Here is a 25,803-nt window from a genome sequence, read left to right as displayed (position 1 = left end):
TAGTCTAGATGACCATTTTTAGGTGATTACACATATCACTATCATTGTATAATTGCCAAGTCACTCTTGCACTGCAAGCTCTATTCATGAGGCGGATCTGCTCCACTATACCTTTTAGGGAGATTTTTCCTTTTCTAGTTTATTGGAGGAATTCAGTTTCTTTGAAGTTTGATCTATTCATTATCATAGAAATCGTCTTTGAACGGTTGTAATTCCATTTAAAAGTTTTGTCAGCATTATAAGGATACAAATTTCCTTGATTGTTAATCCTAGTTGCTGAAAGGCAATCGTGAACCCATTCCAAGAGTTCTTCCCTTAAAGCAGTGAAGCAAAGCACCCCATACAGAGAATTTCATTCTTCCTTTGAGAGGTGAAATGACAAGATATTATTTTAAAGGAGCTCAAAAGTTCTCTCCAATCCCCAATCTCCAAAGTTCTCTCCAACTGATGATGATCTTTATTCTGATAGGAGAATGATCAGATAGATCTTTGGGTTTCATGATACAAAAATATTACATTTGAATCACGTTTTCAATGCAAGTTTCTTTAGTCCTTACATCAAATGAGCACTAGATCACCTCTATTGTTTCTTATAACACTTTCCTTGTTAATTTACTCAGAGTTTTTGGCCCATCAATTTATTTTTCAGGTCTTTTATTTGATGGAGGAACTCCCTTGATAATACGGCGTACTGCCTTATGGGTGCTAAACCCATCTGTATGGAGTGTACTCTCTTTTATGACATTCTATAGATATTGTCACTGTTATGACATGTTAGATTTTGATTAGTCTTTTGTTAGAGTTCTTATGTCCATTTGTCTTGTTTTTCTTTGTAAGATAGGATAACAACATGAACAAAATGATTTTTGTGGTGTGTGTAGAATTTGAATATTTTCAGTTTTAACATTTGCAGGTTGCTGGAATTGGTAAAATAATAACTCTTCCCTTGATAGGTCAGTTGTCAGATGAATATGGGCGTAAACCTGTAATTTTGTTGACACTTTTTTCATCAATTGTGCCTTTTGGTAAGTTATTCTAGTTGTTTTATTTATTATATTAATATTTGGATTTGCTTTGTTTTTTGACTTGCAAATGTTTTAGTAGAACTCGATATTGGTTTTAATGTTTCTATTAAATGTGTTACTATTGTTTTTTCTGATTGCAGTGCCAGTAAAACCAAGCAAACCATCCTTGCATGGAGGAAACCACAAGTCTAGTTTTCACTTTCCAATAAAGATTCTTGTAAAAAGCACTGCAACGACACAGACACAAATTAATTTAGAAAAATGCACAAAGCCAAAGACAAAATGTCTAATGTCAAATCATAAAAAGAGTAGATAGTGAGTATAATATATTTCTAGGATTGAAACTGCTCATTTTGATTTGTAAATTGGGAGGATTTTATTCATACAGATTTATCAACAATGAATCCTCTTGCAAAAAATCCTAAAACAAACTTCAAATATAGGTTATTCCATTGGCAATGGAGAATATAGCAATTTTTCTCGTTCATTTAAGAAATAAAGAATTTGTTTAACAGCAATAACAGAGTTAAAGGAAAACAATTAATCATCTCACAACTAAAAACAAGAAAAGTGAGTATAAACTTTCATGCCCTTACAAGAAATAAATTGTTATTAAGACTTATATTAAGCTCCAACAATGAATACCTAAATTCCTAATACTTGCACTCAGCTTCTGCCTGACAATGTACAACCAAAACTAGGAAATGAACTCCAAAAGGGTTACGATACAGCCTTTCAAATACTCTATGCTCTAACAAGCATTTAATCTCCCCCATTTTTGAATTGAAGCATATGGCTTTCCCATAAACTCCTAAAGATGCCAAATGAAAGTTCAACAATTCCAAATGAAATTGAAATGCTTACTCTTCATATTCCACATATTGCTTGTATATTTACAAGTTAACTGCTTTGCTATTTATTTATTTTCCTATTAAAGAGGCTTCTGCTGAGGTGAACAAATTGTTCCCATGGAGGTAAAAATGTGGTTAGTATACATCCTATGAGTGTTAACCAGGCTAAAGTTGACTTTTTGGGGGGATGTAAGGCTAGCAATTCTGTCTGGATGGCTTCAAAAGACGTTCCATTCAGGCTAAAAGTTCTTTTGACTCCATCACATACTTTCACATCACACAATCCACTAGAAATGATGAATTTCACAAAGTTATTGCATAAGGATAACACAGAGACTGAAAATGGCGATCATGGTCACAATGCTTTTTCAATGTGACCCCACTTTTCAGATCATAACTCTCTCTGTAGGAGAAGGCTTTTGGTCTGTAAAAACTGGGGAGATTCATTGGAAAAGGGTTAATGGATCCTTTATTTGAAACATGTGCCAGTTTGCCTTACATTACAAGATAAGCATCAATAAAACTTGGGACTTCTCTGTTAACAGCTGATCTGATGAAATTCCTGCCCTTCTACATGCCACTTCTTCTAAGAATGATCCTTCTTATCACTTCCTACCTTAGCTTTCTTTTTAAGGACAGCTTTACTAATCAACTTCCAGAACTTCAATGTTCTTGAGAGTTGCAATTTTGGACTTCTCAACATATAGATGCAACATAAACATCTTCTTGCAATAGTAAACAAAATGTATCTTGAAGAGGAGATGTGGGCACCCAAAGATGAAATTTGTAATGTGGCTGATGATAAGGACTCCCCAACGGATTCTTAAGTTGGTCCCAGTAAGAGAACCAGGACACATACCAAGAGGAAAGAGTCCCCTCCCTCAAATGAAGTTAAAAGAGTAAAAAAAAGCTGCTGGGGATATGGAGAAGCTGGAGCTGGAAGTGGCGGAGCTGCTGAAGTGCTTGGGTTATCGGTGCTAGGTTCTGTCTTTTTTCTGTTTGGTCTTTTGGTTTTTTGGCCGTCTCTGTGATGCTCTGTTGGTTGGCTGGCTTTTATCTTTTGTTGTGCCTATTTTATGTCTGCTACTGTTTTGTCTATGAGCTGTATCGGTTTATATCTATTGTTCTAATCTGTAAAGGGAGTCAGGGCCCCTTCAAAACCTATTTTCATTTAATCCAAAAACTCAGTCAGTCTCCCCAAATAGGGCACAAACTATCATGCTTGATTTTTGTGATATTGCTATCAGGGTTTAACTGTGTGATTTTTGAGTCAAACTCATTGAACCATGTTTCAGGTGTAGTGATTCGACATGAATCCACCTCTCATGAGAATATTTGGAATACTTAACACTCATTGGATGTAGGTGATGCTGCTCATAGGGGTGAAGCACCGGGACTTCCTGGGAGGTCACCCATCCCAATACTACTCCAGCATGAGCGCGCTTAACTACAGAGTTTCCTCCATGGTTAAACCCAAAGCTTGCAACCCCATTTGCAAAACCTTCACCAAGTGTTGTGCCTTATGAACCATTTGTTAGAAATCCCCTTAAGCTCATCAATTGATAAGTAGGAGATAATTTTCACAAGTCAAATTGTGATATTGCTATCAGGATTTAATTGTGTGATTTTTGAGTCAAACTCATTGACCCATGTTTTATGAGTAGTGATTCAACATGAATCCATCTCTCATGAGAATAAATGGAATACTTAGCACTCATTGGATCTAGGTGATGATCATAGGGGTGAAGCACCAAGACTTCCTCGGAGGTCGCCCATTCTAGTACTACTCTAGCCTGAGTGCACTTAACTATGGAGTTTCCTCCATGGTTAAACCCAAAGCTTGCAACCCCATTTGCAAAACCTTCACCAAGTGTTGTGCCTTATGAACCATTCATTAGAAAGCTCCTTAAGCTCATCAATTGATAAGTAGGAGATAATTTCCATAGCAAGTCAAATTGTAATATTGCTATTAGGATGTAACTATGTGATTTTTGAGTCAAACTCATTGACCCATGTTTCATGCGTAGTGATTCAACATGAATCCATCTCTCATGAGAATGAATGGAATACTTAGCACTCATTGGATCTAGGTGATGCTCACAGGGGTGAAGCACCGGGACTTCCTGGGAGGTTACCCATCCCAGTACTACTCTAGCCTAAGCGCACTTAACTACAAAGTTTCCTCCATGCTTGATTTTTGTCAAACTCCACACCCTATATTAAGCCATTGACTCCAATAAAAGGATAGATTGTCCTTACAGATTTGCCTTTTGTGTACCACCAATGCATTTGCCCCTTCTGCAAACTCCACTTATCAACATCGATCATACCTACAAAATTTCTTTGTTGCACAACTTGGAAATCTAAATGTGCCACACCATATGAACCAGGGAAGGATCTTTTACCACTATGATTTATCTTCTCTAAAAGGGGTCTTGTCCTCAAGAAAGCTGATATTAAACAAATTTAATCCCACTAAACCACAATATTTTCACTAGAGGAAATCAAATAATCTACATAATCCAAATGAGCTTTCTAAACCTCCTATACTTTTCCTTCCAAACTTTCCATAAAATACATTTTTAATAAAATAACTCCTTTTTGCTCCAAAACACCATGTTTACTTAGTTGTCGATTTAGGATTCGAATCTGATTCAAGAATACGAATCGGATCCATGGATTTGTGATTTTCTTTTCCCATTATGATTTGTAAGGATTTGTGTATATATATATGTACACACACACATATATATATGCATTATATATACAAAAGAAAAGAGAAATATACATAATTCTAAAACTAAATCATTTCATAGTATGAATCTATGCAAAGTAACGTGAATCGGAATCGGATCAGAATCGGCAAGGCTGAATCGAATCATGAATCGGCAATGAATTGGCGATGAATCGGCAAATTTGAAAAAACCCTTTAAATTTAAAGATTTTAACAATTTAAAACTTATTTCATGCACCCTTTATTGAATATAACTTAAACACACTATAACATCATCAAATAGAAGTTAAAACTTAACATACATAAACATGGAAGTTTGGAACATAAAATCCATCACATATGTAACTATGTTATCTAAAATGTAAATTGTGGGCCACTTGAAGTAAATAGAAATCAAATGATCATAATGATTTAAATTATAGAATGTATGTAAGATGATCCATAAGACATCAAATCATAAATGTATTTAAGAATCTAAGATGAAGATCCATGAAAGTTTGAAACATATGTCTATCAATGATTTAGTATCAATATTTGTAAACAAAATATAAAAACAAGGCTCCAGCTCAAGCCTCGGACTCATAGTCATCATCATCCTCAACATCATCCTCAGCCTCTGAGTATCCAATCTGCCTAGTAGCAAGGTGTCTAATGTAGGTCCCAGAGGACTGCCGAGCCATATCTCCCGCATGTAAGATGGGCTCACGAACGTCGCTAGGGCCTGTGCCTGTGCGTGCACATGTGCGTCTACCAATGGCTGAAGAACGTGCTCTCGTTGCCTCAGCCTCTATATCCACCTGGTCAACCCACGTACGGTCTTCTTCAGTGAAGACTAGATCCACAACCTCTGTGAGCCACTCTGATTCTAGATCAATCTCCTCCAGAATGATCGGAGAGGAGTTAGTGCCCAAAATCTGTCTGATCCTAAGATGGAGGTTGTAATGAACAAAGACAAGATCATTCAACTTCTGCACTATCAACCTGTTTCTCCTCTTCGAATGGATGTGCTCGAACATGGACCAACTGCACTCACATCCAGAAGCGCTGCTTGGTTGACTCAGAATACAGATGGCAATGTTTTGAAGTTTTGGGGTTGTGGCCCCAAACATTTGCCACCATCTATTTGAAATAAGGGAAAATAGAAACAATTAGTCTCATTTACAAATTACAAGTTAACTCTAAAATTACATAATCAACTTTAAGTTTAGAATCTAGATTCATGAACATTTAATATATTATTACATTTTTACCTGGCTGTAGTGTTGTCTGAGCATTTATGGCCATCCTGCCAGAGAAAAGTGGCCCCCTTTTATTGTTGAACTGGTCTAGCTCAACAATCGCAGCAACGCTATCTTCATCGCTACTCAACCGCTGAATCACTGTGTATAAGCCAGTGAGAACCTCCGCATCCGCCTTGAACTCAGGATGGAAACGAAATGCCGAATTCAGATAGTAAGCTGCTGCATGGATGGGTCGATGGAGCTGATTCTGCCATCTCCTATCGATGATGTCCCAAATAGGGCCATACCTCTCCTGCACTCCTACATATTGGGCTTTGATGGCCTCCTTGGCCCTATCCATGCCCTCATAAATGTAGCCCATAGAGGGCTTCTCCCCATCAGCAGTTTGTAGCAAAGCTACAAGGGGCTTAGTGACCTCCATATTAAGTAAAACAAAAAAATTGAGTCAAAATTTAAATATAAAATAATATAACTTAAAGTAAAAGTATAATACTAAATGTTAAATTGCAATAAATTTACCTTAAGGATTTCTCTAGCGGGTTTCCAAAAACCATCCTCATAAAATATGCAATTTGCCACATCTATCCCTACAGTGGTCATAGCATAGGAAGAGGAAATCCACTCCCGCTCAACAAACATGCTCCTCAATTCATCCCTTGATGTCAACAAGGACTGCAGGGTGATGAAATTCGAGGCAAACCTCGTGATACCTGGGCGAGCTAACTCCTTGCCTTCTGTGTACTTCCTCATTGTGCTAAGGACAAATGAATGATTATAAATGAATTTGCATATGTTTTTTGCCCTTTCCACACATGATTTGACAAACTCAAGTTTGCCAATTTCTTCCAACATGAGGTCAATGGAGTGTGCCGCACAAGGGGACCAAAATATGGTGGGGTGCCTCTCCATCAAAAGTTTACCTACAATAATTTTAAGTCAATTAGAAATTCAAAATTCAAAATTCAAATAAATTTATTTTCAAAACTTGAAAAATTAAAAGTTTACTTGCAGCAACATAACTTGTTGCATTATCCGTCACCACTTGGATCACATTTTGTTCCCCCACCTCTGCTATGACTTCCTCAATAACCTCACATAAGTATGTGGCATTTTTTACATGTGCGGAAGTATCAATGGATTTGATGAACATGGTATATCCTACAAGTAACAAAACAACAAATTATAATATTAAATGGATTATCAACAAATCAAAATTTACAATTATGTTTTTAGGAAAGTAGAATGATCAATCACCTCCACAGGATACAAGAAAATTGAGGAGTGTTCTATTCCTCCTATCTGTCCAACCATCAGTCATGATGGTGCAACCCTTTGCAATCCACTCCTTTCGGTTCTCCTCGAGCTCAGTCTTCATGTCCTCTACCATCTCATCCAAGAGGTATCCGCTCAACTCAGCCTCAGTTGGGGCTTTAAACCCTGGACCACAAATAGCAACTGCATCTATCATGTTCTGCCAATAAGGAGCCCTGTCACAAATAAAAATTTAGATGTCAAAGACTCAAATTATAAAACAAGTAGATATAATTAAAGTTTTACTTTTGCTTTTACTTTTAATTTTAACTTTAAATGAAACAAAGAAAAAAGAATCAATTACCTAGCTGCAATAAATGGAATGTTGCAAAAGTATCAAAATTTGCATATCTCCTTTCTGGCAGCATCATGAATCTCCTTGTTCAAACCCATGCCCTCAAACGTGCGTTGGGAACCAGGAGCAGTGCGGGGCACAAAGTAACTATCCATTTTGTTTTTCTGCACTCTAGGCTGCAATAGGTTGGTGTGGGACTCTGTCTCAGTATGTGACCGACTAGCACTAGCACTAGCATGAGCAAAAGAACTAGGATAAAAAGGAGGCCTAGAAGAACCCTCTCCAACACAACCTACGGACGCGGAAGCTGATGCAGATGTGGATGCGGGAACATGGGAGCCAATACCCCTTAACCCTTCAAGTTGCATTTTCCTATTTGCTTTGTCTTTTTCAATTTTTTCTAATGCCATTAAGCAAGTGCGTTTTGCCTCAGGAGTTTGGTGAGTGCAAATTGTAATATCGTGTCCAGGTATAGCAGCAATGTGGTATTTCAATCTATAAATACCTCTAGAAGTTATTTTTTCTTTACAAAACATACATTTTGTTTGATATTTGGTTCTTCCAGAAAACTCTTCGTTATATTTCCGACATTCATTGTCATGTCCCCTTTCTAGTGATATGATTCCTACAATAGATTTTCCTATCATTGACTCTCGTAGGCAAATGATTTTGGAGAGTCATCCTGTTGCCAGATGATTGCATATTGCTCTTGGAGAGTTATAATTGAGCCTACATCCAGTAAGTGGGGCCTACATGTTCTAATTTTTAATTGAGATTGCACTTTTAATTTTATAAAGTTATTTAATAATAAAGTGCATTATAATAAGATTTTATAAAAAGATGTTTCTAGAAGCTCCTAGTGACTTCTTAAAAAGGTGAATAAGTGGAGGGCGTGAGGCATCCATTTGGACAAGCGGTTTTGTGGATTCAACTTCTATTCATATTGGAGCAATTTGTAGTCTCTGGTCTGCAAATTTCCATTAGGTCTTTGGGAACGAAAACTCCCTTAGATCTGCATAACTAAGGAAGTGAGATATCTTCCGAAGGGTTGCTCATTGGAGATGGTATTCGGCCATTTCATGGTGGATGAATCTGAGAATTGGTTTTTGAGGGTTCGAAGTTGGCGAGGAAAGTAAGGAGATTTTATTCCAAACACTTCACTACATCTAGGGAGGCACCTTCGAACAGGGTTTACAGTAGATAAATGAAGATTCGAATTCTACAACTCAGGGCTAATTTTCCATTCGATAATCTCTACTGGAGCAGCGTTTCCCTTAAACAATAATTTTGGAGCTATCCTCCAACACCAGCAACCATTCTGTGAACCACCTTCATCATTTGTTTGGAGTTTGGAGGATTATGAAAAAAATCGCAAGCCTGAATGCCTAGGTTTTTAAAATTTGCGGGTGTCAGTATTAACTTCTTTGCAGGAGTTTAATGTGAATTTTCGGACCAGGGCTGGGAGCAATCTGCAGCTCGAATTGCATCAAAGACTGGGCGATTTACTTGAATAGCTGGGAACAACTTTAGGGCTCATTCTGACTCAGTCCAGGCCAGTTTCGTCACAATAATTGGAGCAACCTTGCACAGGCCCGTGCGGCAGTGAGATATTCCTTACTTGGAAAGCCACTTAAAGTTCCGATGTATTGTGATAATTCATCAAAATTTGGTTTGACAAATGGGTGAGAATGTGATGGGTAACCATTTTAATGAATTAATTAGCTATGCAACAGTGGCTTCAGTAAAGAAAATTTCTTTGTAATCTGAATAACAATTAACAACTGAAAGCAAAAATAACTGCTGAACTTAGCTTTAAAAAAAAAACCTGAGATTTATTCGCCTTCAAATAATGGCACCTTTTTCTAATTACAATCTGAATATAAATGTTGATGTCCAAACTGCCGCGCGGACTATTACTGTCGACTGCCACCACGGCCCTGGGGTTGGAGCTGTAGATTAGAGACTTTTCGAGCCCATCCTCATCCCGATTTTGGCGAAAACAATATTTGCTTGTTTCTTAATAATTCGTGACCTGAAGAAAGTGCCCGAACTAAGTTTGTTGATGGTAGGAGGGTCTGTGAAACGCAAGGAAAATGGAAGCTGATATGTAATTCCAAATATATCTTCGTCCTTTGCAATGTTGATTTCCGGAAATCGGGAGACCCTAACGAACTCGCAAATTATCTGAACCCTTGCTAATATCTGATCTCGCTAGCCCTTCAGTCCAACTTCAGAGATGATGCGTCTCAGCTTTTATGTGAATCGATATTCATATATATGCTTCAAACTGCTGTTCCGGATTGAAAAGAAGATTTTCCGTCCTTTGTCTTGGCCGTAAGAGAATAGGAGTAATCCTATACTGCGGTAGCCTCCACGTAGTGATCTTGCAACTGGCCTTAGGCCCAAATTCGTTCCCTGATGAAATGACTGTAGCGTCACCTCCCAAATTTGCAATAATTCGGGTGATATTCCACACCCTCAAAATTGCTTACCAATGGGAGTTTTCGTTCCCAAAAGCAATTTGAGAATTTGCAGACCAAATGGCTACAAACTGCTCTGACTGGAATAGAAGTAGAATCCAAAAAATCGCTTGTGCAAATGGGTGCCTCTTGTCCTCTATTTATTCACTTTTTGAGAAGTCACTGGAAGCTTCGAGAATCGTCTTTTATAATATCTTATTATAATGCACTTTTATTATCAAATAACTTTATAAAAAATTAAATAACTTTATTAAATTAAAAGTGCAATCTTAATTCAACATTAGAACATGTAGGCCCCATTTACTGGATGTAGCAAAATGCAATCTTCTGGCGACGAGATGACTCTCTCTCCAGAATCATTTGCCTACGAGAGTCGATGATAGGCAAATCTACTGTAGGAATTATGTCGCTAAAAAGGGGACATGACAGGCAGTTTGTGATATATTCAGCGGCATCAGCATTTTTTTTTCAGATTGTGAAGGGCAGACTTAGAACAGACCTGAATCGGTCTCCATTCAATCAATCTCATGCATATGACAACCAATGGAGGTAACAATTCCAGGTTCTTGATGTTGCTTTAGTTGTATATGTTCAATCCAGACTTTGTTATTCATTTATCTTCAATTGGATTGTTATTGAATATTGGAAAGACTTGCTATTACCATTAGAACTTGTAACAAATTTGTCCTTAAATGCAAATTACAATAAGATTTTCCTGAATTCTGTTGGTATTTACTATTATCCATTGCATTTGTTACATCCATCTTATTTGGTGAATTGTTTGAAACATTACTCATTTAACGGTTGCATGCCAAGTATTTGACGAATTGCCACAGTTCAGTATTGGGGTTTTCAGTGGCCTTTATAGTAAGGGTCATTACATTCATCTTTTTTACCCATTGCGAATTTGCGAAAAATGAAAGCAAAGGCTGCTGCAATAATTTTTTTAATGTAAAATATCAAAGTTTGAAGCTAATAAAAGCTACAAAACAACAAACCCTAGTTTGCAACTTAGTAAAAATAAAGAACATTCAAGATCTAAACTAAAAATCTTGAAAACTATAAAAATTTAACAAAAAATGCATAATACACTAAAAATTTAACAAAAAATGCATAATACATTAACATGCAAAAAAAAAATGAGCACTTACCTCTTGCAAATGAGTTGAGGAGTGTTGATATTGGCTTCTTAATGCTCCCAATGCAATTGATGGCTTCCCCAAATGGACTGCTGATCTCTTTGGTGCTCTTCCTTCTTGTCGATTAGAAACCTATGGCTTTTCTTTTCTCTTCTTCTCTCTCACTTTTCCTCTCTTCTACTTATGCTTAACAAATAGAAGGCCCTTTAGGGTTATAACAAAGAGAATAGGTCAAAAAGAAAGTAAAAAAAACAAGTTAATTTTTTTTTAAATTTACGAGTCCATACTTTTCATTTTGCGGCCGATTTTTTGGCGATTTAGGCGATTTTTTTGGTGAATCGCCGATACATGCGATTCGGGCGATTCACCCGATGAAATCAGCAATGGCGATTTTCGACACCAAAAAAATCGCCATCCATGAATCTAATCGTTGAATCGGTGATTCACGTGATTTTAGCGCGATTTTCGTTACTATGAATCTATGAATCTAGTATGAATATATGATTCTTAAAACCATGGCCTGCTCATGGATCCTCGTAGATTCGCACTAGATCCTTGAGGATTTGCGCGGATTCATACTGATCCGTGTAGGATTCTTGTTTTACACTGTGGATCTGTTTGGATTCGTGGGCCCGCCCATTGATCCATGCACGAATTTGAATCCGGATGAGACCCAGATTTGAATCTGGCCTCCCGAGCACAAATCCGACAACAAATGAAAGAATAAATATGTTTGATTTGTATGGCCTCAACTGGCAAAAAAGAGGCCCCACATGACTATCCAGAGATCTTTCTACATCTGGATTATTTTACATGAAGTCTAGGTAATATAAGCTTTGGAACATTGAATGGAATCTAGAGATGCTACATAAGGGACACATCTCATGTAAACAATATAAGTATAATGGCAGATACATTCATTGGTAACACAGTGAATGACAAGAGGAATATGAAAGAGAGTAGTGACTTGAAGATATAGATGAAGAATGAAATATAAAGGAATGTATATATGAATATAAGAAGTTATTAGGATATGTGCTATGTACCAATTGACTATGAGTGAATACAGATGCTTTCAAAGTCTTAATATATTGGTGTGTATGTTATTCTTATTGGAACAAACCTTCAATTGGGATCTAATTCCCTGTTGTCAGATTGAGTCTGGACGGTAAATATAGGACAACAAAAATCACAAGGGCTCAAAACCCTTGTCCATGTCCCTCAGATTTCTCTAACATTGGTTCCACTGTCGAGAGCTCGTTTAGATCTTGTTGAGGTCTACTAGGAAATTTTTAAAATTCAAAAGATTATACTAGATAAAGGAGGTGAAAAGATGATAAAGAGAATATGATAGTTTGTATTATTGTCTTCTTGACATCTACACTGTGAGAGGGGGTTAAGTGATAAGGGGATTGCAAATAGAAAGGGGAAAGAGGTACAAAAGGGTTCCGTGAAGAGATGTGACAACTAAGAAGGGTTACCAAATAACTACCATGAGAGATAATAAAGGATTAATGTGATTTCAAAATAAAAACAACCATGGCTAAAAGAGACGAGAGAATTACAAGAGATCTTAAGGAGCAAATTCCATTAGTAAGAAAATTGACAATGGAGAACCCAAATGCTGAAGAAAGGAGACAGAGGCAAATGATTGAAAGAAAAGAGAGACATTATAGAAGATTGGAAAATGCAAGGAAAATGAAAGTGGAGTGCACCAAGGTGGGTGCTGCTGAAGGAAAGAGAAAGAAAACAAAGAAGAGGAAGTGAAGGCCTCCAAAAAAATCAAATAATGTTGGGATATAATAGAGAAACTACTAACCTGATTAATAAGAACATGTATGACTATAGAAGGCCTAGAAGGTTGTTGCTAGGGGCAAGTAGTAGAAAAGAGGCTTGCCTTTAAAAAAATCAAATTATGTTGGGATAGTACAGAACAACTACTAACTTGTTTAAGAAAGAACATGGATGACTATAGAAGGCCTAGAAGGTTGTTGCTAGGGGCAAGTAGTAGAAAAGAGGCTCCTACCCGACCACAACTTTGTAAAAAGCCTAGAATTATCAGACTTGTCAAACATAACGTGCAAATTAAGTGTTTGATTTATGGAAATTTTGAATACATTAAAGAATGTCTTACCTCCGCATTAAGAATATTTAGAAGAGTTAGTTAATAGAAGTATACAGAAATTAGTATTGGAGAAAACAAAAAAGTTAAAACAAAATTGAACAAAGAATAAAGATTGATAACTAATGTAAGGTCAATAACAAAGAAAAACCCTTGGACCAGTTCCCATTCCCATTTCCACATAACAAAGTAGCTAGAAACACCCGTGTCCCTTCCTAGGCATGCATACCAATGAATTGATATAGATACAACTTGGAAACGTATTGGATCTTGTAACCACATGTGCCCAAGGAATTCTGATTTTCCATCCGTGTTGGAATACAGTGTGGTAGATTATCAATTTTTTTGACACGACCTTTGTAAACTTGATTAAAGCAACTTCATTCATGCAATTTTTATGTAACTTTTCTCATTTCTTTTTGGAAAATGTATATTTAAAGTTTAGATTATAATTATTTATCCAACTCTCCATGTTTGATTTTTAATATATTTAGACATTTTTAATTTTAATGTTGTGTATGGATCATTCCTAGAAAAAGATTAAGAACCCTCCTTTGTTAATCTCAATTAGGTCTCTATTGAAGCCATCTACGTAAGAAAGGATCCTCCCCTATTGTTGAGAGGAGAGAGAAATCTCATGAGACATTGCCTTAAGTAACAATTTCATAGGTTGTAGTTTTAGTGACTTGCAAAACTTTTAGCCAACATTCCGTACATTGAACAAAAACACTATAAAAAATAGATACCCATTCCTAGGATCGATGAATTGTTGGATGAACTACATAGTGCAGTCTATTTCTCCAAAACTGATCTTCACTGTAGCTCAGATTTGCATGAGGGAGCAAGATGCGGAGAAGACAACCTTTCGTTTCCATTACAGATGTTTTGAGTTCTTAGTCATGCCATTTGAACTAACCAATACTCCAATCACCTTCCAGTCCTGCATGAACCACATCTTCAACAAGCAACTGCCCAAGTTTCTATTGGCATTCTTTGATGACATGCTCATCTACAAGAAGACCTTGGAAGAACATTTGAGACATTTGGATGAAGTATTGGGGATCACGGAGTCACAATCATTGTTTTCCAAGAGGTCCAAATATGAGTGTGGGATGATCGAGATAGTATACTTGGGTCATGTCATCAGTGCCGAAGGGTACAAGTACACAAGGTGATTATTCAAGCAATTCTTACTTGGCCTTCTCCCAACTCTCTCTCAGAGCTGCATGAATTCTTCAGATTGTGTAGTTATTATAGAAGGTTTGTGAAGGGATTAGCACAACTTGGTGCACCCCTGACAGACTTGACGAAGAAGGGATCCTTCGATTGGGATGAGTAGTTACAACACACTATTGACAAGTTGAAGGAAGTCATGAGTACGTGTTCGGTTCTAGTAATTATTGACTTTACCAACCCTTTTGTTCTAGAGTGCAATGTGTCGGCAGAAGGCATTGGAGCAGTGTTAATGCAAGATTGTCACTCTATCATGTTCGAAAGTCAGAATCTCTCAGGTGTGGAACCACTATACTCCATTTATGACAAGGAGATGCTCACCATCATCCATACACTAGTGAAGTTTTGACAGTACCTCATTGGAACAAAATTTGTTGTGCGGATGGACCACAATAGTTTGAGATATTTCTTGGAGTAGAAGGATTTGAACGAGCGAAAATACAAGTGGGTGAGAAAAATCCAAGCATATGATTTTGATATTGAGTACATAAAGGGCAAGAATATTGTGGTAGCCAATGTCTTGTGAAGAAAACTTGCCATATTTTCTCTATTACAGATTTCGACTGATTGGAAGGCATATTTGTTGTTTGAGTACTCCAAGAATACATTTGTGTGCCAGTTAATGGATGGTCAAGTGTAGGATGACAGGTACAAGATGGTTGACAACATCATTTACTACAAAGGCATAATCTATTTGGTACACAAATTCCAGATCAAGGAAAGAATTCTTAAAGAAATGTACTACTCACCTTTGGCTGAATACCTTTGGTACCATGAGACCTATAGACGAATCTAGGAATGGTTCTCTTGCAAGGGCCTTAAGATTGATGTACTACAGTACGCCTGGGAATGCTTCACTTACTAGTAGAACAAGTCTGAGCACACTTTACCTGCATGACTACTTCAGCCATTGCCTATACATGACCAGAATTGAGAAAGCATCTCAATGGACTTTATTATAGGGCTTCCCAAATTGCAAGAAAGAGATTACATCTTTGTTGTATTCAATTGTTTAACCAAATATGCACACTTCTTTGCCATTTCCATAGGATGTTAGGCAACTGAAGAGGCCAAGTTGTTTTTTTGGGAGGTGTTTCTTTTGCACAGTCTTCTATAGAACACAATTAGTGATAGGGACAACCATTCCCTAAGAATTTTTTGGATGGAGTTATTTCAATTGGAAATAATAGATTTGTTGCCTAGTAAGAGCTACCACCCACAGACAGAGATTGTGAATAAGAGGTTGGAGGGTTACCTCAGGAACTACATTTCAACATCCATTGGTTGCGTTCAAAAGAGCACCGTTACAACACTACCTATTACATTTCAATAGACATGACACCCTTCAAAGCACTCTATTGGTATGAGCCTTCATCATTTATGGTTTTGATGTTCAATGATAGTCACGCATCGAGGGCCAAGGACTAGATGCAGGGAAGTTTGGATATCTTGAGAACTCATAAGGACAACTTGCACATGGCTCGGAACCAATAGAAGATGTATGTTGATCAACATAGGTTTGAGCAAAATTTCCAGGTAGGAGATTTTGTATACCTCCGGCTTAAACTATATAATCAATCCTCTTTGAAGAAATGTGGTACGAAAAAGTTGAAGCCATGCTTCTATGGACCCTATAGAGTGGTTCAAAGGGTAGGTGAAGTTGTCTACGAGTTGGAACTTCCTAAGAGGAGTCAGATTCATAATGTTTTTCATGTTTTGTGCTTCAAGAAGGTCATAGGTCAATGCATCATAGTGTCAAAGAAATTTTGACCATTGACAAAGAAGGGAAACTAACTCTGGAACCCACAAAGATCATTGACATTAGAGAGAAGAAGATGAGGTCACACAACATCAAGGAATTCCTGCTGTTGGAAGTACCTCTTGATTCGAGATGTCATCTGGGAAGGCAAAAGAATTCTGGAACATCCGAGTCAGCAATTTTTTGAGGGCAAGCAATTCTTGGTTCGGGAGGACTGTAATATCCCCTATATAATTAAATAATTCAATGTAAATATTATTTGTGTATAGCCCCAAAACTTAATATTACTATCTATCGGGCCCTTTTCAATTTATTAGTTGGCAGTGTCTTGGTTGTGTCAGCGCATTTGTAATCCTTTGGTTAGTTTCTCAAAACGATATTAGTTATTGTTGTAGGTATGCAAATTTGATATTTTCGTTGTAATTACAAATTCCCTATAAAAGTTTCGATTGGCTGCCATTTTGGAGGTGAAAGATCCTCCCTCTGTTGTATCTGCAGTTGGGAGTAACTCCTCACCACATTATGCTCTTGGTCCGAAATAGTTGTATCGAAGATCTATTCTTGTAATATGAAGTGCTATCATTATTGAGTATGGATTACTCTTTGCATATGTCAATCTTCATCTCAGAAGTAGGGGGTTAATTGTCATACATTGTTTTCATCCATATTACCCTTGCAACAATTATTGTCTACACTGAAGAGTATTCGGGTTTGAGAGTATAACGCCACCATACAACACGCCTCGGTACAAAGACCCAACACTCAGAATACGACCTCAAGATTCAAGCATGTAGAACTTGGCCAACTGCAGTACAGTCTAGTTGACCGACCCTGCACACAACACTACACATTCTGTCATACAGACATTGACATTCCTAAGTCTTAGTCCACTGTACGAACATCATTGAGAGCCAAGTTCTTGTTGTTCAGATTACCTGCTGCGATACGATATAAGGGCTGCCGTAAGAACGATGACTGACATAGTGAGATCGCATGTGGGGGGGTTGCCGACAGAAGTGTTATTCTGACACAACAGTGGTAGTTTCTTATCATGCCCTCGGAACATTACATAATATGTACCATAAATAATCCCTGAACTAAGTTACATGATTTTAGTAAAAGAAGATCCCCTAAAAAACAAAATTCAAAAACTATTACTCACTATCCAAGCAAAACTACATCTCACCATTACTAGTAAGGAAAACTTATCACATTCTTCAAATAGATTTATAATCAAATACATATCTCATAACCCTTATACCCTTAAAAGGAAATATTAAAGCCATAACATAATTAATTATAGAGATGTCCTGGAAAAGCTTACGTTCTTTTAACACATGGGAAGAGTTTTTCTTGCTTACTGGATTAATATAATTTGTTTCATAACAGGTTATATATTCAGATTTTTCACATTATGTAGTGACCCTTTTGTAATGAAGTGTTCATGTAATTCTAAGAAGGGGTAATCTCTCTTTGATCTCCTATTTAAGTGTCCCATCAATAGTTTTAAATGACGGAAAGAGTAATGACTTGGCAGGGGAAGGACTCTTGTCATTAGATGTGTAGAAATTTTGTTTGTTTTTAGAAAATTTTTCAATACATTGTAAATGTTGTTGACCAAAGTGTTGTGTTTGATCAAGGGGTTCTCTCAATTTTATTGTTTAGCTTTTGTTTCATATTGCACCTTAAGGAGAATAAATGGTTTTTTGTCTTTTATTCATAGAGTTAATTGGGAGCACGGAATGATTTTTAACTCCATTGAATTATTACAGATAGTAAAGAAAAATATGTTGATGATTGCTTATGCTTCTTTCAAAAAGCACGTGGTTGACATAGCATTTACACTTGACACTAACCTGAGTATTTGTTTTTTTTCAGTAATTTTGTCAATCAAAGATACAAAATCATTTGTATATGCATACTATGTGGTTCGCACTGTTACAAATATGATATCCCAAGGCAGTATTATCAGTGTTTCTATGGCTTATACAGTAAGTCCAGGTTCAATTGTTTTAAACTAGAGTTCAAATTGCAAAAGTGTCATCACATTTAAAATCTCATGAAAAGTTGAATTAAATGCTCATGGTATCTTCATGACTGTTATGCCATGGTATCTTCATGACTGTTATGCCAAGTTAAATGAATTCAAGTTTCTAATACAATTTAATATTTGGTATGTGTTACTGATTTGTTTTGGCCTAACACTAGAATCATCTTTAATGTGAAAATGAAGGCAAATTTGAACAATTGTAAATATTATTCAACCAAAAAAATGTCCATTTTGTTATTAATGTTCTATTTCCACACCTTTTTTCCCTGAAAAGAACCAGGGATAAGGGAAAATTTGTTAGTTGAGAAACCAACTAATGAAATGAATCTCAAATTTCAAATTTAAGCTTATGCTTTACCATATACTAGGAAGTTTCCCCAGTTCATCTCCAAGTGTATTCCAACACAAGCAGGTTAGCTATAAGAAAAGCCATTGTCTATCATTATTTATCCATCACTACTCTTCTTATCATTTTTTGTTTATTTTTGTTTCAGATATGAAGAGACACTATTAATAGAGTCATCAAATGACTTGTTTTCTATAGGATTTTTTTTGTCTTTTTGATCACATCTTCACAAATTTTAATGAAGAACCTATTGACGCTGTCTTTTGATATTATCTTTGATACCATGGAGGAAAATGGAATGGTTTAAATTATATTCACCAACATTTCCATCCTCAAATTGCCACCAGTTTGGCAATCATATTGTTTGACTAACTAATATGTTGGCTTTGGGACCTCAAAATTTCTCAATTTCTATCTTGATTTCTTGAATGATATTGTCTTTTGTCTCTTTTCCAGCCATTGCATCGCTTGTTCAGCACACCATTATGAGGCTTGTTCAGTGCATCTTTATGTTTTTCATTGTTCAAGCTTATTTCTACCAAAACCTATTATTGGGCTTTTTCCTTAAAAAAAAAAGAGTTCTTTCATCTTCTTTAGATGGCTTATATTTGATTTTGGCTTCCAAGCATTGCTTCTTGACTTTGGGGCCTGTACCTTCCCAATATTCCCCTCTGAACTTTCGTACTCCCTTAATGTTTTGAAGTTCCTTTTCAGCCATAGATGTAAAAAAATAAAATTTTGACTTATCATCCAAATGGCCTTCAAAGTTCCACTTTGAATCCTTCACGGCCACACCAATGTCTAGTTTGCAGATTTTGAGTTAGTCCATCCAACTTATATTTCACAAAAGAGTCTTCCTAGGATCTCCCATGCAATGTTATAATGCAAAACAAATGATTTCCACCTTTTCAATTTCCCTTGTGTTTACCGCGTAGGTCAATTAAGTAATGCACACAGATAATGAACAGGAACAGCAACAACAATATTCCTTTATTCGCATATGCCAACAGATTACATAACTGGCGATAAGATATGATAAGATAAGATGATTTACAATGATCCCAAACCGGGCATAAATACTTTCCGCCGAACCTTCCAGAAGAGGTCCATCAGCTACAAAACAATCCTAATCTACCCGTCGGCTACAAAATCTTTACCGACGACAACACCTTGTTGGCTACAAAATACACAATCTGCCGACTACATCATCCCCCCCAAAAAGAAAAGTTGTCTCCTGACAACAATTACAAGATATCTAGGACAGATTAACAAAACAGGAATACATTAACTGGTCTCCAAAATATGTTGCATCTGCAGCCTCTGTGAACACCATACTGTCTCCTTAATCAAGCTAACCTTGATAGCCACCTGTGCCTCTTTCTCTGCTTTCAACTGCTGGGTACCCTGAGTCAAGCATCGTTGAATTGCCTTGAATTGGATGATCAACTCCTCCCGAGCTCTCTATGCATCCACCAAGACAGCCTCACATCCAACACCCACTCCAAGTGCCTCTGGTACATAGACACTCCATGTCTACAGCAGCTCCAGGTCTCATCAACTGGTCACACTTCCCACGACTGATATCTGCAATGATTGGGGGTCCAAGGGGCAATGCCCCCGGCGGGGTCGAGGGGCAGCGCCCCTCGCCGCTAAGACCAAATTAGCACTCCAAAACCCACACAAAACTGCATGGAACACACCATTTTTGTGATTCTCTTCCAATTCCACACTCTTTTTGGCAACCACTGATGCTTCCCCTTCCCTTTGGCATTGTGCATTATTCATTCTGAACTGCTTGAATCTGTTGTCGTTTTTTTTCTTTGGCTTCACATTGGCGTTGTCCAAGATCCTCAAAAGATCTTGCAAAAACCCTACCCGCAGAAAGATAAAAACATCTGAGGGAGCCCTACACGCGGAAAAACCAACCCACATGAGATCTCCAGATGCCTGTTTGCCTCCAATTGATCCAAGGCGGAAAATCCCTTCGAAAAGCAAAAATCCACACACAGCTCCCAGCTACAAATCCAATCCGACGACTTCACAGACATGCCAGGTCCAAATCCCAGCAAAAAATCAGAAACTTCTCATACCCCTTCCCAATCTCACGCCTACAACCAGTTAGGTCACAAATCAAAAGCTTCTCCAAATCTACTTTTCAATTACGCCAACTCACACGGGCATGATAGGTGCAAATCCCACATCTTCGATATGTGATGCAGCTTCCAAGTTAACCCGACAAATTCGTGGACTGTTCTCATGAATGGCTCCCAAAATCTTGTCTGAGTTCTTCAACAAATCACAAGCTCAACAGCCGAAAATGTTCTCCACGCACGGAAAAGAGAGTCCGCGGAAAAGTGCGAATTTGTTGACTTTGGCAACCAAAACAATTCGCGGCCCAGCCAAGTAGAAAACAGTCTCCGTGGAGGAAAATGGGTCTGCGAGAGTGTGGAAAGACTCTGCAGAAGGGCAAGAAGACCGCGCAGAAAGAGAAGACCCCGCGGAAGAGAAGACTCCGCGGAAAAGGATCCGTGGACAGTCTGCCCGCAGGACATGTATCCGCGGGATACAGTCCGCGGACATGCTATCCGCGGGACGTAGACCGCGGGAAAATCTCTTTGTTTTTTGTTTTTTTCTTCAATTTTTCAAATTTTTTTTTTTTTTTTTAAAAAATTTTTTTTCGTCTTTTTTTTTAATAAAAAAATACAACTCAATTTTCCCTCCACACTTCGCCATTCCACGACGACGAGGGAGTTGAAAGATACATAACAACGCCACCCATTGAACTAGGGAGCCATCCGCGGATAGAGAAGTGTGCAAGAAATAAATGAAACTGCAAAAGAAAGAATACCATAGGGGGTGGAAGAAGATGCCACCGAGGAAGAATGAAGACAACCCGCAATCACAATGCACCCTGCAGAAGAATCCGCGGAAGATAGGAAAAAGCTGCACTGCGCTATGGTTGAAAAAGTGAAGCCCCCAATGAACAAGATGAGCCCGCAAACACCGAGATGCAATCCGTGTAGAATAGAAAGCCATCCACACAACAAAAGTCCGCGAGAGATAAGGGCAGGTTGTGGGGAACAAAAGACTTCCTGCAGAGACACAACCCGTGAAAAAAAGGTGTCCGTGGGACCCCTGTCCGGGTAGACTCCGCTCACTCTTTGATCATCGTCTGGTTTCTTCTCTACTTTTCCATCAACCTTCGTTGTCTTCAGCTGTCCTTCTCCCTGTGTGATTTTCTTTACTTCTCCATCTTCCTCTGTGATTTTCTTCACTTCTATACCTTTTACTTTGTTCGCTCGCTTTCTTTTCTTACTCTTCTTACGCTTGCCCTCACTTTCTTCATTCTCAATTTTTTTCTCCACTGTTTCATTGATCTTCATTTTCTCCAAGAGCTCTTGCTTTGTCACTGTTTTCACAGTAACCTCAATCTCCTTCTTTGATTCATTTTGCCCCAGCTCCACTTTTTTCGAAGTTGACTCGTTGGCCTCATCTCCCAAATTCATGGTTTGTAGTGTGGCTTCATTATACTTAATTGTCTCCCCCTCACTGAATGTATGAGCGGGTGTAACATCCAACGGTGCCTCCCCCTCTTTTACCTCGGTAAACTCCTTTGGAAATTCATTCCCGCTCGGACCTTCCTCAATTATCAGTACATTGCAGTTCTGGAATAGTTCGTAGTCCTCTATTTGCCAGTGGTAGAGATCGTCGACTGAATCTAAGTCGTCATCTGTTGATCCTCCGTCCAATCGCAGGACTCCCTCCCGATCTGGTTCCATAGGATGTGCTCCTTCATCTTCCTCTCCCTCGAAATCTAATGACAGGGCCTCTTCCCCAACCATTTGGGCGCGTAGATCAATAACAAATCGCCGGCCTTTACTTTCGAGTGACAGGGTGTTCTTCCAATCGTGTCTTACTCTGGCTTGAATAAGCCATCCACGACCAAGGATAGCGTCATATCCTTTTCTCTTCAACGGAATTACGACAAAGTCCAACAGGAACGGTTGTGTGCCAATCGTCATTGGCTGTGCCATGAGAACGCTCAGAGGTTTGATGCCATGCTGGTCCACTATGAGCAACTGAAATGTAGGGGGCCACAATGTTGGCTGTCCCAGCTTCTTCCAGGTTCCCTTGGATAGGAGATTGACGCTGGACCCTCCGTCGACTATTGTGTCTGTGAGAACGTGTCCGAGGATCCCCATCTCGACAACCGCGGGGTGCCGGCCAGATGTGAGGGCTAGCAACATTTGGTCTTCTCGGCTTGCATTAGTTTCCTTCCCTCTACCTTGTTCTCCTGATATCCTCGGAACTGGTGCAATATTTGTGAGTAGATCGGAGTTGGGGCATCGTGAGAAGCAAATCATTTATCTTGACTAGTACCTCTGTCTGCAAAATTTTCCGTACTATGTTTTGTTCCACGAAATTTCTCGCCGAAATGCCAGTGATGTCCTTCAACTGAGATGTTTCCGCCTGCGATGCTTTTTCAATCTCCACCCATGGTTATGCAAATTTCCTCTTTTCCTCTGCTGGGTCTGGGTACTCTTTTGCTTGCCTTCGTGTGATTGCCAACACCTCTTCTTCAGCCGTCCCGAAAGTGATCAAGTTGACTCCAAATTTTGGACATTTGGCATCATCATGGTCGCCAGGTCCGCACCATCTGCATAGTAGTTTTGGTGTGTTTTCCGTTGTACAATCCCGCGCAAAATGACCCCACAAATTACATGTTCGGCATTGAACAATTGGCCGTCCATTTGCATCATACTGAATTCGACTCCTCTTGCCATTATTATTGTTATTGTTATTGTTGTTTTGCCCTCTGCTATTATTCCTGTATCCTCCCGATGTGGCACTTGCATTATTGGTGTTTCCGCTACTGCCTGACGGGGAAGCCTTCTGTGTAAGAAGCACCTGTGGAGATCCTTTGGTTTTCATGTTAAAGGGGCATTCCTTTGTCGAATGGCCCATGATTTGACAAATATCGTAGAATTGGTTCTTTGGACAGGATCCTTTAGTATGACCGTCGTTCTTACACTCCGTGCACCACAGCGCACTGCCCTTTGTCTCCTTCTGCATAATTTAAATTCCTTCATCATGCGGATCATGTCTTTCTGTAGGGTGCGAACCTTCTTGCTACTGCCTTCATCGTCGCTGCTATCTTCTCCGGAAGGCTCATCATCATCAAAATTAGATGAGCTAGTCTTCTTCTTCTTCTTTGTTTTCTGCTCATTTTCGAGGTTCAATGCTCTATTATAGGCTTTTGTGTATGATGACGGCGGCACAATTTTCATTTTCTTCTATAGGTTTGGGCATAGACCTTCCACGAACCACCTTTTCTAAAGTCCATCCGCCGGCTTATTTTCCATTTTGTTTATCAAATCTTTTAATTTCTTGGCGTAGACGCGGACAGTTTCGTTCTTCCCTTGCTTAGTATTGAAGATCTCTGCTACAATTTCATTATCGTCATGCAATAGTTGAAATTCGGCCAGAAACTCCTTTTTAATGTTATTCCAACTGTCTAGCTTCTGCGGATCTGTACTAGTAAACCAGTCAATTGCCACGCCTCGTAGGGTGGCCGGAAATTGCCTCATCTAGTCGTCTTTATCAGTTATCCCATTTGCCCTCCAGATTGTTTCACATGTTTTGCAATGTCGAATGGGATTGGCCATACCATCGCCATCGAACTTTGGCAGTTTCTCTTTTGGTCTCGCCATCACAAGTGGTTTTTGTAAACAGGCGTTGCTCGGTCCTACAACACTGGTGGTGTTCACTCCCACACCGTGGCTTTGCACTCCCACACCGGCGATCCACAATCCCACATCGGCAGTCTGCACTCCCACACCGGCGGACGACACTCCCACACCGACGGACTGTTCTCCAACACCGGCGGACTGTACTCCCACACCGGCGGTCTCAACAGCTGCGAACCTTGGTGAAGAAGGGTCTTCTGAAGTTGTCCCATGCGGAAGTATATCCCAGACGAAGAGTTCACTCCACGCTCTTGCTTCGTTGGCACTCCGAGCTGTGCGAGTTAATGCTCTTCTGTCTGGATTCTCTTCCCTCAGCGAACACAAATTCAAAAACTCCTCTCGTGGTTCTTCCACCAATTCCACCCGCTGTCGAGTTTCCTCCAACAATTCTTCCATGCTCCGATTTCCGTCGGCAATCTTCTGGAATCTCCTTCGGCGTTCGGCTTGTTGTGCCAGAATTAAAATTTTCTTGCGCAGTACGGATTCCATCTTTTCCCTTGACCTTATTTCGATCTTTGTTAAGCTGATTTGGCATTAATCTTCATTCCTCTCACCTTCTAGGTTCATAGGGCAACAACGCCAAATGTTTACCGCATAGGTTAATTAAGTAATGCACACAGATAATGAATAGGAACAATAACAATATTCCTTTATTCGCATATGCCAACAGATTACATAACTAGCAATAAGATATGATAAGATAAGATGATTTACAATGATCCCAAACCGGGCATAAATACTTTTTGCCGAACCTTCTAGAAGAGGTCCATCGGCTACAAAACAATCCTAATCTACCCGTCGGCTTGTCGGCTACAAAATCTTTACCGATGACAACACCCTGTCGGCTACAAAATATACAATTTGCCGACTACACCTTGCGTAAAAGACATCTTGAAAGGGCAATTATATTTTTTGTGGTGAGCACATTATATGTCAATCCCTTACCTGAAATTGTTAACCATAGAAAGGAATTCATAGTTGGAAGTGCATTCCTGGCCAGTAATGCTTGGCTGGGAATGGCTTTCCTTTCCCTTTATCCTTTGTAAATCTTCATATGCCTCTTTAGTTGAAACATTTCCTGATTTGCCCTTGTCCCAAATAATACAAGCCTTCCATCTCTTATTTGAAAGAGATTTATATGTCAAAATGTTTCAAGCACAAATTTCTTATCAATATCAATATACTAGTGCCCTTCAAATGATTCCATGTTCTTTTCCTTATTAAATATATAAGACATTTTGTAACACTGCCATCTGAAGTCCTTTTTGTATAGACATCTAGATCCATTCTTGCTCATTTAGCCAAAGGTGGTGAGTGAACTACAATTAGCATGGACATTCCAATACATTATTCCTTAGATACCGGTGTGTGCATGTTTTACTTGGATGCTGGTGCGGATGCGTGAAGATGCGCGGGGGAGGTGGGCAGGATGCGTGGAGTCTACTTGCGGGTTCTCGCAAGATGCTTGGG

The 25,803-nt window shown here is 38.7% G+C and overlaps 1 protein-coding gene across 1 annotated transcript in view; it reads left to right on the top strand.

Moving 5' to 3' along the window:
* LOC149529867 (uncharacterized) overlaps nt 1-25,803 on the top strand; it is a 354,140-nt gene that overhangs the window by 10,224 nt on the left and 318,113 nt on the right. The window contains exons 2-3 of the mRNA XM_089809266.1: nt 914-1,025; nt 18,069-18,181. Of these exons, the coding sequence (XP_089665392.1) occupies nt 914-1,025; nt 18,069-18,181 (225 nt within the window). The remainder of the gene's footprint in view (nt 1-913; nt 1,026-18,068; nt 18,182-25,803) is intronic.

Source organism: Cupressus sempervirens, chromosome 11, assembly GCF_028749045.1.
Source record: "Cupressus sempervirens isolate cs-2001-9-10 chromosome 11, ASM2874904v1, whole genome shotgun sequence".
NCBI classification, from domain to species: domain Eukaryota; kingdom Viridiplantae; phylum Streptophyta; class Pinopsida; order Cupressales; family Cupressaceae; genus Cupressus; species Cupressus sempervirens.
The sequence above is the reverse complement of the archived record's forward strand: the minus strand, read 5'-3'. Positions and strand labels throughout refer to the sequence as shown.